The following is a 12500-nucleotide window of genomic DNA, read 5'->3' as shown; positions in this document are numbered from 1 at the left end:
AAGCCCCTGACCCGCCACATGCCCAAGAACAAGCAGAGCTTCCAGTTCCGGATGTGGTCGTTTGTGGTGTCCCCACCGTTCGAGTACAGCATCATGGGTCTGATCGCACTCAATACTATAGTCCTCATGATGAAGGTGAGATCATATCGTCCTCCGACAGATGGCCTCATTCTAACGCAACGCTACCAGGAGCCATCTGTCTAGCAAATTGGGGAACTCATCCCCTTAGCATTTTATATTGTGTTCATCCACCTAACGCTCGTTCGTATTTCCTGAAAACCTTCTAATCTCAGGGTGAGATGAACCCCACATAACTGCTCTTCCTCCTGTGTGTGTGTTTGTGTTCAGTATAATGGGGCGTCTGACACCTATGATAAAGTCCTGAAGAACATCAACATCGTCTTCACTACCCTCTTCTTCATGGAGTGTATTCTCAAGATTATCGCCTTCGGGGTTTTGGTGAGGCTAGACACACGCTGTCACGCGCCCATCCAGAGTGACCTGCTATATCTGCTAGAGCTTCTTATTCCAATTATTCATTTATAAGTCGGGTTATTTTAGTGGACACAACTGGAGCATGTTATCCTAGTTACTCTCTAAACGCAACGCGATTGGCTAATGCACCTCCTAGTCCCTGTCTCCATGGTAACAATAATGTGATTGGCTAGTGCATATTCCTTCCTGTCACTGTCCTCCATTAGGAGCAATGTGATTGGTTACCACCCTGTCTCTCCGCACTGCTATTGGTTTATGTCTCTTGTTTCCCCCCCCCCCCCCCGTCACCACGGTAACAATAATGTGATTGACTGGTGCGAAATTCATTCCTGTCCATGTCCAATGTCGGAGAAATGTGATTGGTTACATCTCTGTCTCTCTGCTCTCTGATTGGCTAAGATATGTCTTCTCTTCCTGTGCCCTAACAGAATTATTTTAAAGACGCTTGGAACATTTTTGATTTTGTCTCCGTGCTCGGAAGCTTCACTGATATCCTGGTGACAGAATTTTGGGTAAGTGCATCTTGGGGCATGGTACTATAGGCTATGTGTGTGGTTTTAATTAGCAGTGGGATGGGAATTAGTAAGTATGTGGTGGTGTGTACATGTGTCTACCACATACACACCTAACCTGTAAATGTCTACTACTGATCTATGATTTATTAATAAGATACTGGGTGTGTCACAATACTCTCTCCTTTCTCCCGAAGTGTGCACTTGTTCACTTCCCTTCATGGATTTCATTGGTGGACACTCCCTTGAATTTATCCATACACAGATCTGATGCTTTTACTATTGTGGGGAATAGTGAGCTCGTGCTTCCTAGTAGGAGGAGCTAGAGGTTGTTGGGACACACCCACTGTCTTTACAATGAGCTGAAAGATATTATTTTGGTGGATAGTAGGTCGTCTATTGGAACGCTCAAATTGCCATCCAACCCAATGTTATGTGTGTGTTGTTGTGTTGTCAAGTCTTGCTTGTCTGTGTCTATTCCCACATATTTGTGTTTGTAATTGTGCTTCATCCTGTGTTGTATATGATAGATGTTTCGCTGTGTGTAGTAGGATGGCAGTGGTAAGAATTCACGATGTAGTTTAAATGTTATGTCCACTTTTGTTTCAGACTCTCCCCGTAGTCACATTCTACAGCAGGTCCTACAGGATCTCAATACACTGAGCTGAATGCTTTACAACTGGTTGTGTTAATTGGTGGAACGGTCCGTTTGCTAAGAAATGACTTGTTTTGTTTGTGCGACAGAAGTGCAGCGTTATGTACCACCAACTGTTTGACCTCGATGCGTGCCGCTCCCCCAGTTCTCTCCACCTTGGAGCTTCGTCCAACAAAACTACATCAATAACAACGGCCCTGGGGCAGACAGTGGAGCTGTTTCCTCCTACTGCGGATTCCATCTGTAGATCTTTACCTAATGTCACTACGAGGAGAGCCTGAAACAAAACCACTCAAATTGGGTTGTTGTTGACTGATGTTTTGGATGGAAGCAGATTCATGTTTTTGAGCATGAATGTGCTTCCAAAAGCTCTGTGGCCTTGTTGTAACTATAGAAAGACGACATTTCTATGGTTGTAACTATGTTGTAACTATGTTGTAACTACCTTCATAATGATTCCTTTTCCTGTTCTATCTTTTTACATGCTTTCTTTAAAAACCAACCTCTGCTTTGTTGGCGTCCTACGCCCCCACTACTACTTCCTACTTCTGATAAATCCATCCAATCGAAATGCACTATGAATCCCCTCCCATGTTGTCCCATGCAATCCATGACGCCGACTGTGTGGTGTGCTGTTGTGTGATGGTGTGCTGTTGCCGTGCCCCACAAAAAAATCACCAAATCACCACCGAATCCTCTTGCTGACACTCACTGTATCCATCCTGCTCCCTCCTTCCTTCCATCCATCCTTCTACATCTACCTGCCACATGTAGGAGGTTGGTTTGTCATTTATCTCTCAGACCTACACGCATCCCCGTTGGCCAATGTGTGGCCCCGCCCTCCTCCTGACTTCCCTGACCCTTCACCCCCAACCTTCTGGGCTTAGCTGCTTTTAACCCCTGACCTCTGACCCAAGTGCATGCACTTCTGATTGGCAGTTGAATCGTGTGTGTGCCTGATGACTCCAGTGGGCTTCCTCTCGGCAGCTTTTGAAAGATCTGCTCCTTCTGGCACACTATTGGTCAGTTCATGGATAAAGGGTACATACACACACACACAAATAGAATCACACCTACACTCTGAGAAAAGAGTGCTATCTAGAACCTAAAAGTGTTCTTCTGCTGAAGGAAGGAACCGTTGTGGAACACTGTGTCGACACACACATACAAATAGAATCACACGACGACGCACACACACACAATCATGGACACAAATGCACATGAATTGGTTGCTGTTATGTTCTGCATAGATTTGTCACTCACACACTCACACATTGACCGTAGTGCTGCCAGAAGGACGTGTGAATGCTTGCCAAGGCTTCTGTTCTGCTTGACCAGATAGAGGGATACTCTAACACTGGTCTGCATGCAGCTGTAGCATCTTACACTGACGCCCTACTCTTCAGCCCCCTGCTAAAGAGAAGGTAGTTGCAATAGTGTTGCCATGCCATTGCCTGCATTGAAGCTGGATCTGTCTGCATGCTAGCTTCCTCTTTCTTGTCTTCCTCCTTGTCTTCCTCCCACTACTGCTTTGCACGCCAACCTGTGCCACACAACAGTAGTGCACCTCGTCGCACAAGAGATTCTGAGGTTAGGGTAGACAGTAGAGTAGACAGTTCAGAATGCTGAACACCTCATGACCAATCTCAGCCAATCACTTAGTGGCGAGGCGTGCCAGCTTCCTGTGTGTGTGTGCGGTTGAGGAGTGCAGTGTGTGTGTGTGTGCGTCCTGTCTGTTGGATGCCAGTACCTCCATACCTTGTGGCCTGCTTGCCCCCCTAAGATCAGTGCATTTGGTTTTTATAGAAAATAAATATACAACCTTCTACTTTTACCGGATTGGATGATGGCGTTTTTGATTTATTTTCAATTATGATTTTCTCCTTTTCTCTTTCTCTCTTTTCGTTCCATACTTTTTGTTTTGCGTTGTGTGTTTCTTTGGCTTCTAGTCAGGTCTGTTGTGTTATGGTTGTATTTTGGTATAATTTGAATAATTTAACATTTTAACCTCCTCTCTCCTATTTAACCTCCTCTCTCCTATTTAATCTCCTCTCTCTCCTATTTAACCTCCTCTCTCTCTCCTATTTAACCTCCTCTCTGTCTCCTATTTAACCTCCTCTCTCTCTCCTATTTAACATCCTCTCTCTCTCCTATTTAACCTCCTCTCTCTCTCCTATTTAACCTCCTCTCTCTCTCCTATTTAACCTCCTCTCTCCTATTTAACCTCCTCTCTCTCTCCTATTTAACCTCCTCTCTCCTATTTAACCTCCTCTCTCCTATTTAACCTCCTCTCTCTCTCCTATTTAACCTCCTCTCTCTCTCTCCTATTTAACCTCCACTCTCTCTCCTATTTAACCTCCTCTCTCTCTCCTATTTAACTTCCTCTCTCTCCTATTTAACCTCCTCTCTCTCTCCTATTTAACCTCCTCTCTCTCTCCTATTTAACCTCCTCTCTCTCTCCTATTTAACCTCCTCTCTCTCTCCTATTTAACCTCCTCTCTCTCCTATTTAACCTCCTCTCTCTCTCCTATTTAACCTCCTCTCTCTCTCCTATTTAACCTCCTCTCTCTCTCCTATTTAACCTCCTCTCTCTCTCCTATTTAACCTCCTCTCTCTCTCTCCTATTTAACCTCCTCTCTCTCTCCTATTTAACCTCCTCTCTCTCTCTCTCTCCTAGTTAACCTCTTCTCTCTCTCCTATTTAACCTCCTCTCTCTCTCTCTTTCTCCTATTTAACCTCCTCTCTCTCTCCTATTTAACCTCCTCTCTCTCTCCTATTTAACCTCCTCTCTCTCTCCTATTTTACCTTCTCTCTCCTATTTAACTTCCTCTCTCTCTCCTATTTAACCTCCTCTCTCTCCTATTTAACCTCCTCTCTCTCTCCTATTTAGCCTCCTCTCTCCTATTTAACCTCATCTCTCTCTCCTATTTAACCTCATCTCTCTCTCCTATTTAACCTCCTCTCTCTCTCCTATTTAACATCCTCTCTCTCTCCTATTTAACCTCCTCTCTCTCCTATTTAACCTCCCCTCTCTCTCCTATTTAACATCCTCTCTCTCTCCTATTTAACCTCCTCTCTTTCTCCTATTTAACCTCCTCTCTCTCCTATTTAACCTCCTCTCTCTCTCCTATTTAACCTCCTATCTCTCTCCTATTTAACCTCCTCTCTCTCTCCTATTTAACCTCCTCTCTCTCCTATTTAACCTCCTCTATCTCTCCTATTTAACCTCCTCTCTCTCTCCTATTTAACCTCCTCTCTCTCCTATTTAACCTCCTCTCTCTCTCCTATTTAACCTCATCTCTCTCTCCTATTTAACCTCCTCTCTCTCTCCTATTTAACCTCCTATCTCTCTCCTATTTAACCTCCTCTCTCTCTCCTATTTAACCTCCTCTCTCTCCTATTTAACCTCCTCTCTTTCTCCTATTTAACCTCCTCTCTCTCTCCTATTTAACCTCCTCTCTCTCTCCTATTTAACCTCATCTCTCTCTCCTATTTAACCTCCTCTCTCTCTCCTATTTAACCTCCTCTCTCTCCTATTTAACCTCCTCTCTCTCTCCTATTTAGCCTCCTCTCTCCTATTTAACCTCATCTCTCTCTCCTATTTAACCTCATCTCTCTCTCCTATTTAACCTCCTCTCTCTCTCCTATTTAACATCCTCTCTCTCTCCTATTTAACCTCCTCTCTCTCCTATTTAACCTCCCCTCTCTCTCCTATTTAACATCCTCTCTCTCTCCTATTTAACCTCCTCTCTCTCCTATTTAACCTCCCCTCTCTCTCCTATTTAACCTCCTCTCTCTCTCCTATTTAACCTCCTCTCTCTCTCCTATTTAACCTCCTCTCTCTCTCCTATTTAACCTCCTCTCTCTCCTATTTAACCTCCTCTCTCTCTCCTATTTAACCTCCTATCTCTCTCCTATTTAACCTCCTCTCTCTCTCCTATTTAACCTCCTATCTCTCTCCTATTTAACCTCCTCTCTCTCTCCTATTTAACCTCCCCTCTCTCCTATTTAACCTCCTCTCTTTCTCCTATTTAACCTCCTCTCTCTCTCCTATTTAACTTCCTCTCTCTCTCCTATTTAACCTCCTCTCTCTCTCCTATTTAACCTCCTCTCTCTCTCGTATTTAACCTCCTCTCTCTCTCCTATTTAACCTCCTCTCTCTCCTATTTAACCTCCTCTCTCTCTCCTATTTAACCTCATCTCTCTCTCCTATTTAACCTCCTCTCTCTCTCCTATTTAACCTACTCTCTCTCCTATTTAACCTCCTCTCTCTCTCCTATTTAACCTCCTCTCTCTCCTATTTAACCTCCTCTCTCTCTCCTATTTAACCTCCTCTCTCTCCTATTTAACCTCTCTCTCTCCTATTTAACCTCCTCTCTCTCTCCTATTTAACCTCCTCTCTCCTATTTAACCTCCTCTCTCTCTCCTATTTAACCTCATCTCTCTCTCCTATTTAACCTCCTCTCTCTCTCCTATTTAACCTCCTCTCTCTCCTATTTAACCTCCTCTCTCTCTCCTATTTAACCTCCTCTCTCTCTCCTATTTAACCTCCTCTCTCTCCTATTTAACCTCCTCTCTCTCTCCTATTTAACCTCCTCTCTCTCTCCTTTTTGTTCTCCTCTCTCTTTGTTTTGGTTTGATTTTGGCTTTTTGATAGAGGGGCGATAATAGTTCAGTAAAACTAACTGTCTCTTTCCCTCTCTCTCTTCTTCTGATCACACACACGCACACACACACACACACACACACACACCACACCACACCACACCACACCACACACACACACACACACACACCACCACACCACACCACACCACACACCACACCACACCACACCACACACCCATACATCGCTGCTGTAGAATAACTTCATCAACCTGAGTTTCCTTCGACTGTTCCGAGCGGCTCGTCTCGTCAAGCTACTGAGACAAGGAGAGACTATACGCATCCTGCTCTGGACTTTCGTCCAGTCATTTAAGGTAAACACACACACACACACACACACATGAAAAAACACACACAGCTTTTCCTTTCCTATGTCCAGTCTGATATGGGCAGTTAAGCTGTTTGTAGTCTTAACACTGAAAATGTACTTCCCTGTGTGTCCACCGGTAGGCGCTGCCCTATGTCTGCCTCCTCATTGGCATGCTGTTCTTTATCTACGCCATCATTGGGATGCAGGTGAGTACTGCTGACATAGCCTCTGTAATAAAGCATCTATTCAGAAAAGGATTTATATTGATGCCAATAGCCAATGATGGATGTCAATAGTCAGAATTCATCCCTAAAAGATCACTTCCTTTACCTCTGTGTGTGTGTATAGTTGTTTGGTAATCTGGCACTGGGCGAGGACGAAGGCAGTGCCATCAACGAAAACAACAACTTCAGGACTTTCATCATGGCACTCATGTTACTATTCAGGTGGGTTATCTACTCTCTCTCTCTCTCTCTTTTTCTCAATATCTATGCTCTCTCTCTTTCCCTCATCCTCTCTCTCTTTCTCTCTCTTTGTCTTTCCCTCACCCTCTCTCTCTTTCCCTCACCCTCTCTCTCTCTCTCTTTCCCTCACCCTCTCTCTCTTTCTCTCTCTTTCCCTCACCCTCTCTCTCTTTCTCTTTCCCTCACCCTCTCTCTCTTTCTCTTTCCCTCACCCTCTCTCTCTTTCTCTCTCTTTCCCTCACCCTCTCTCTCTTTCTCTCTCTTTGTCTTTCCCTCACCCTCTCTCTCTTTCTCTCTCTTTGTCTTTCCCTCACCCTCTCTCTCTTTCTCTTTCCCTCACCCTCTCTCTCTCTCTTTCCCTCACCCTCTCTCTCTCTCTCTATCTCTCTTTCCCTCACCCTCTCTCTCTTTCTCTTTCCCTCACCCTCTCTCTCTTTCTCTTTCCCTCACCCTCTCTCTCTTTCCCTCACCCTCTCCCTCTTTCTCTTTCCTTCACCCTCTCTCTCTTTCCCTCACCCTCTTTCTCTTTCCCTCACCCTCTCTCTCTTTCCCTCACCCTCTCCCTCTTTCTCTTTCCCTCACCCTCTCTCTCTTTCTCTCTCTTTCCCTCACCCTCTCTCTCTTTCTCTCTCTTTGTCTTTCCCTCACCCTCTCTCTCTTTCTCTTTCCCTCACCCTCTCTCTCTTTCTCTTTCCCTCACCCTCTCTCTCTTTCTCTCTCTTTCCCTCACCCTCTCTCTCTTTCTGTTTCCCTCACCCTCTCTCTCTTTCTCTCTCTTTCCCTCACCCTCTCTCTCTTTCTCTTTCCCTCACCCCCTCTCTTTCTCTTTCCCTCACCCTCTTTCTCTTTCCCTCACCCTCTCTCTCTTTCTCTTTCCCTCACCCTCTCTCTCTTTCTCTTTCCCTCACCCTCTCTCTCTCTTTCCCTCACCCTCTCTCTCTTTCTTTTCCCCTCACCCTCTCTATCTTTCTCTTTCCCTCACCCTCTCTCTCTTTCTTTCTCTTTCCCTCACCCTCTCTCTCTCTTTCCCTCACCCTCTCTCTCTTTCTCTTTCCCTCACCCTCTCTCTCTTTCTCTTTCCCTCACCCTCTCTCTCTTTCTTTCTCTTTCCCTCACTCTCTCTCTTTCTCTCTCTTTCCCTCACCCTCTCTCTCTTTCTCTTTCCCTCACCCTCTCTCTCTTTCTCTCTCTTTCCCTCACTCTCTCTCTTTCCCTCACCCTCTCTCTCTCTCTTTCTCTCTCTTTCCCTCACCCTCTCTCTTTCTCTGTTTTCTATTATTCTCACCCTCTCTCTTCTCTCCCACACTGACACACATGTTTTTGTTTGTTTTTGTCCATGTGTGTGCATCCATATGTGTGTATGTGTGTGTGTGTGTGTGCGTCCGTTCATGTGTGTGTGTGTGTGTGTGTGTGCATCCATATGTGTGTATGTGTGTGTGTGTGTGCATGCGTCCGTTCGTGTGTGTGTGTGTGTGTGTGCGCGTGTGTGTGTGCGCGCGTGCGTGTGTGTGTGTGTGCGTGCGTGTGTGTGTGTGTGCGTCCGTTCATGTGTGTGTGTGTGTGTGTGTGTCCTGTACCAGGAGTGCGACAGGTGAGGCGTGGCATGACATCATGCTGTCGTGTCTGGGGGGTAAGAAGTGTGACCCAGACTCAGGGAACACAGAACCAGAGTGTGGCAGCACCTTCGCATACACATACTTCGTCTCCTTCATCTTCTTCTGTTCTTTCCTGGTAAGAGGACTAATCAAACCCTAACCCCTAGCCCCTAACCCCTATCCCTTATACCCTTGTCCAGCATTTCTCAAATTCAGGTTGTTGTTTTTTTGTCCCAGCACTACACAGCTGATTGAAATAATCAAAGCTTGATGATGAGTTGGTTATCTGAATCAGCAGTGTAGTGCTGGAGGAAACCACAACGTGCCCCCAGGGAGGGCCCCAGGACCCAGTTTGGGAAACCCTGCCCTAGCCCCTCCCACTAGGACCTTCACATACAGCATTTCATCTTCCTCTGTTCTTTCCTGGTAAGAGGACTAGCCCTAGCCCTTAGACCCTAACTTCTATACCCTTGCCCTTAGACCCTATCTCCTAGACCCTAGCCCTTAGACCCTAACTCCTAGACCCTAGCCCTTAGACCCTATCTCCTAGACCCTAGCCCTTAGACCCTATCTCCTAGATCCTAGCCCTTAGACCCTAACTCCTAGATCCTAGCCCTTAGACCCTAACTCCTAGACCCTAGCCCTTAGACCCTAACTCCTAGACCCTAGCACCTAAACCCTAACTCGTAGACCCTAACACCTAGACCCAACTCTTAGACCCTAGCCCCAAGACCCTAACTCTTAGACCCTAACTCTTAAACCCTAGACCCTAACTCTTAGACCCTAACTCTTAAACCCTAGACCCTAACTCTTAGACCCTAACTCTTAGTCCCTGACTCTTAGTCCCTGACTGTGTTTGTGTGTGTGTGTGTGTGTGTGTGTGTGTGTGTGTGTGTGTGTGTGTGTGTGTGTGTGTGTGTGTGTGTGTGTGTGTGTGTGTGTGTGTGTGTGTGTGTGTGTGTAGATGCTGAATCTGTTTGTGGCTGTCATCATGGATAACTTTGAGTACCTGACCAGAGACTCATCTATACTGGGTCCTCATCACCTGGACGAGTACGTCAGGATATGGGCCGAGTATGACCCCGCTGCCTGGTGAGTCACACACACACACACACACACACAGATATACACAGATATACACGGGTACACACATATACACGCACACACACACACACACACACACACACATATAAACGCACACAGACATAGGTACACACACACACATAAACGCACACAGACACAGGTACACATAAACACACACAGATACACACAGGTACACACACACACATAAACGCACAAAGACAGACACACACACACACATAAACGCACACAGGTACACACACACACACATAAATGCACACAGACACACAGGTACACACACACATAAACGCACACAGACACACACACACACACTGCTGTAGACACTATCACCGATGTACATATGTATAGACTATTCTTGTTTAATCAAACGGACAAAATGTTTTGTTCATTTACACTTGACTAATGTACGTACAGATAGGCACATACAGATTTCCACGTACGTCAAACTCATATATGGACACAGCATCATACACATGATTAACATTGTTGACTGTACAGTACCACTAGCTAACCCATGCCTTTCTCTCCTAATACACTTTTGCTCTAGCTTCTCATTCTAACCTTAATCCCTTAACTGAAAGCGCAAACCTGACCCCAGTCATGTGACCAGTCACGTGACAGAGGAGACGATTTCAACTGACAATAAACCACAGAGTTAGATAGGGGACTGTAGATGGATTTAACCCATTTCGACATTGCTGTCACAGACACCATAATGGCACAGATACAAGTATGAGTCCTCTATCTAACTCTATTTACGGACGTGGGAGTTTAGTGATACTGATGATAATGATGATGGAGTTAACAGGGAACAGGTGCTTCTGCACCTGACCAGCCGTCCTGTCTCTCGTCTTTCTTGCTCTCCTTTGTCGTTCTCTCTCTTTCTGTTACCGAAGTGTTGATATTGTGGAGGCCCTTAAATCTATGTGCTGTGAACTCAGTGACTACCCGGCCGTAACACTCCCTCAATGTGTGTGTGTGTGTGTGTGTGTGTGTGTGCCTCTCTCCAAGTGCACTTCCACCAAATGTACAGGTTAATAGAGCTAGAGAGAGGGGGGGGGGGGTGATAAAAGAAGATAAGGGCAGAGAGAGAGAGGAAGAGAGATTGTCTGCATTGTGGTTCTTTATATCACTCATTGCTGAATGGTTAACGTTTCTATTGGCAACCATTGGCAGTTTATGGCAACACCAGGAAAATACACACCCTGTATTTTGATACTGAGAAATGCATTGTCCATTAGAAAGCTCTCTTTTTCTTCAGGATATCTCTGAACATGTACTGACAGACATACAGCTTTTATGTGGTTGGAGGAAATATGGACAGGGAAGAAAGATGTCTTTGAGTCAAAAAATATATGTAGGAAAATATATGTAGAGTATATGTAGATTATATGTAGATTATATGTAGATTATATGTAGATTATATGTAGATTATATGTAGATTATATGTAGAAACATATAAATATAAAAATATATGTTATGTATATTATGTATGGAATTAAATGTAGAAAAATACATGTTGAATTATGTATGAAATTAAATGTAGAAAAAGATATGTAGAAGTATCTATGTAGATTATATGTGGAATTATATGTAGAAAAATATATATCAGAAATGTGGAAAAACGTTTGTGTGTGTGTGTTTGTGTGTTTGTGTGTGTGTGTGTGTGCCATGTGTGCATGCTTGTTAGACTGATTTATACTCTTGTTCTCCTCTGTGCTCTCTCACTCTGTCTATCCTCCCTCTCCCCCTCCCTCTCTCTCACTCTGTCTATCCTCCCTCTCCCCCTCCCTCTCTCTCTGTGTATCCTCCCTCTCCCCCTCCCTCTCTCTCTGTGTATCCTCCCCCCCCTCTCTCTCTCTCTCTCTCTCTCTCTCTCTCTCTCTCTCTCTCTCTCTCTCTCTCTCTCTCTCACTCTGTCTATCCTCCCTCTCCCCCTCCCTCTCTCTCTCTCTCTCTCTCTGTGTATCCTCCCTCTCCCCCTCTCTCTCTCTCTGTCTATCCTCCCTCTCCCCCTCTCTCTCTCTGTATCCTCCCTCTCCCCCTCCCTCTCTCTCTCTCTCTCTCTCTCTCTCTCTCTCTCTCTCTCTCTGTATCCCTTCCTCCTCTAACCTCCCTGTATTCTTCTTGCAGCGGGCGCATACATTATAAGGATATGTACAGTTTATTGAGAGTAATCTCCCCTCCTCTGGGCTTGGGCAAGAAATGCCCTCATAGGGTGGCCTGCAAGGTTTGGACCCAACTATAACACAACGTTTACGCAACCTGCTCGTTCTGTCTCTCACTCAGAGACTTGGGAATGAATGTTACGCTCTATCTCTCTCTTTTTCTCATTTTCCTTTATCACTTCTTCTTCATGGTCATTTCTTATTAGATTTTGGTTTGGTTTGGTTTGTAGTCACCCACAGTCACCATCTTGCTTTGGTTTTCTTATTAATATTGGTATGCATTCTTGATTATGATAGAGGAGAATGTTTGGGACAATGCAGAACACACCACACCTGTTTTAGTAGCAACTGTCTGAAGCATGATGTTGTAGGCGTGCACTGCACTTGCTATCTGTACTGTACTCACTAAACGAACAAACGATTCACTACTACAAACGATTCACTACTACAAACGATTCACTACTACAAACGATTCACTACTTGCACATTTTTCAATGAGTCAATCCAGGTTGTTGGGGTCAATTGCATTTCAATT

The 12500-nt window shown here is 45.0% G+C and overlaps 1 protein-coding gene across 1 annotated transcript in view; it reads left to right on the top strand.

Annotated features, from left to right (window-relative positions):
- The window catches only part of LOC139402157 (voltage-dependent P/Q-type calcium channel subunit alpha-1A-like), a gene marked incomplete at its 3' end in the record, with an annotated part of 113904 nt that overhangs the window by 69706 nt on the left and 31698 nt on the right, over nucleotides 1-12500 (top strand). The window contains exons 30-38 of the mRNA XM_071146243.1: nucleotides 1-135; nucleotides 349-459; nucleotides 924-1007; nucleotides 2437-2439; nucleotides 6525-6641; nucleotides 6778-6843; nucleotides 6986-7083; nucleotides 8682-8832; nucleotides 9661-9788. The exon at nucleotides 1-135 is cut by the window's left edge and continues 30 nt beyond it. Of these exons, the coding sequence (XP_071002344.1) occupies nucleotides 1-135; nucleotides 349-459; nucleotides 924-1007; nucleotides 2437-2439; nucleotides 6525-6641; nucleotides 6778-6843; nucleotides 6986-7083; nucleotides 8682-8832; nucleotides 9661-9788 (893 nt within the window). The remainder of the gene's footprint in view (nucleotides 136-348; nucleotides 460-923; nucleotides 1008-2436; nucleotides 2440-6524; nucleotides 6642-6777; nucleotides 6844-6985; nucleotides 7084-8681; nucleotides 8833-9660; nucleotides 9789-12500) is intronic.

This window comes from Oncorhynchus clarkii, unplaced genomic scaffold (assembly GCF_045791955.1).
Source record: "Oncorhynchus clarkii lewisi isolate Uvic-CL-2024 unplaced genomic scaffold, UVic_Ocla_1.0 unplaced_contig_10648_pilon_pilon, whole genome shotgun sequence".
NCBI classification, from domain to species: domain Eukaryota; kingdom Metazoa; phylum Chordata; class Actinopteri; order Salmoniformes; family Salmonidae; genus Oncorhynchus; species Oncorhynchus clarkii.
The sequence above is the reverse complement of the archived record's forward strand: the minus strand, read 5'-3'. Positions and strand labels throughout refer to the sequence as shown.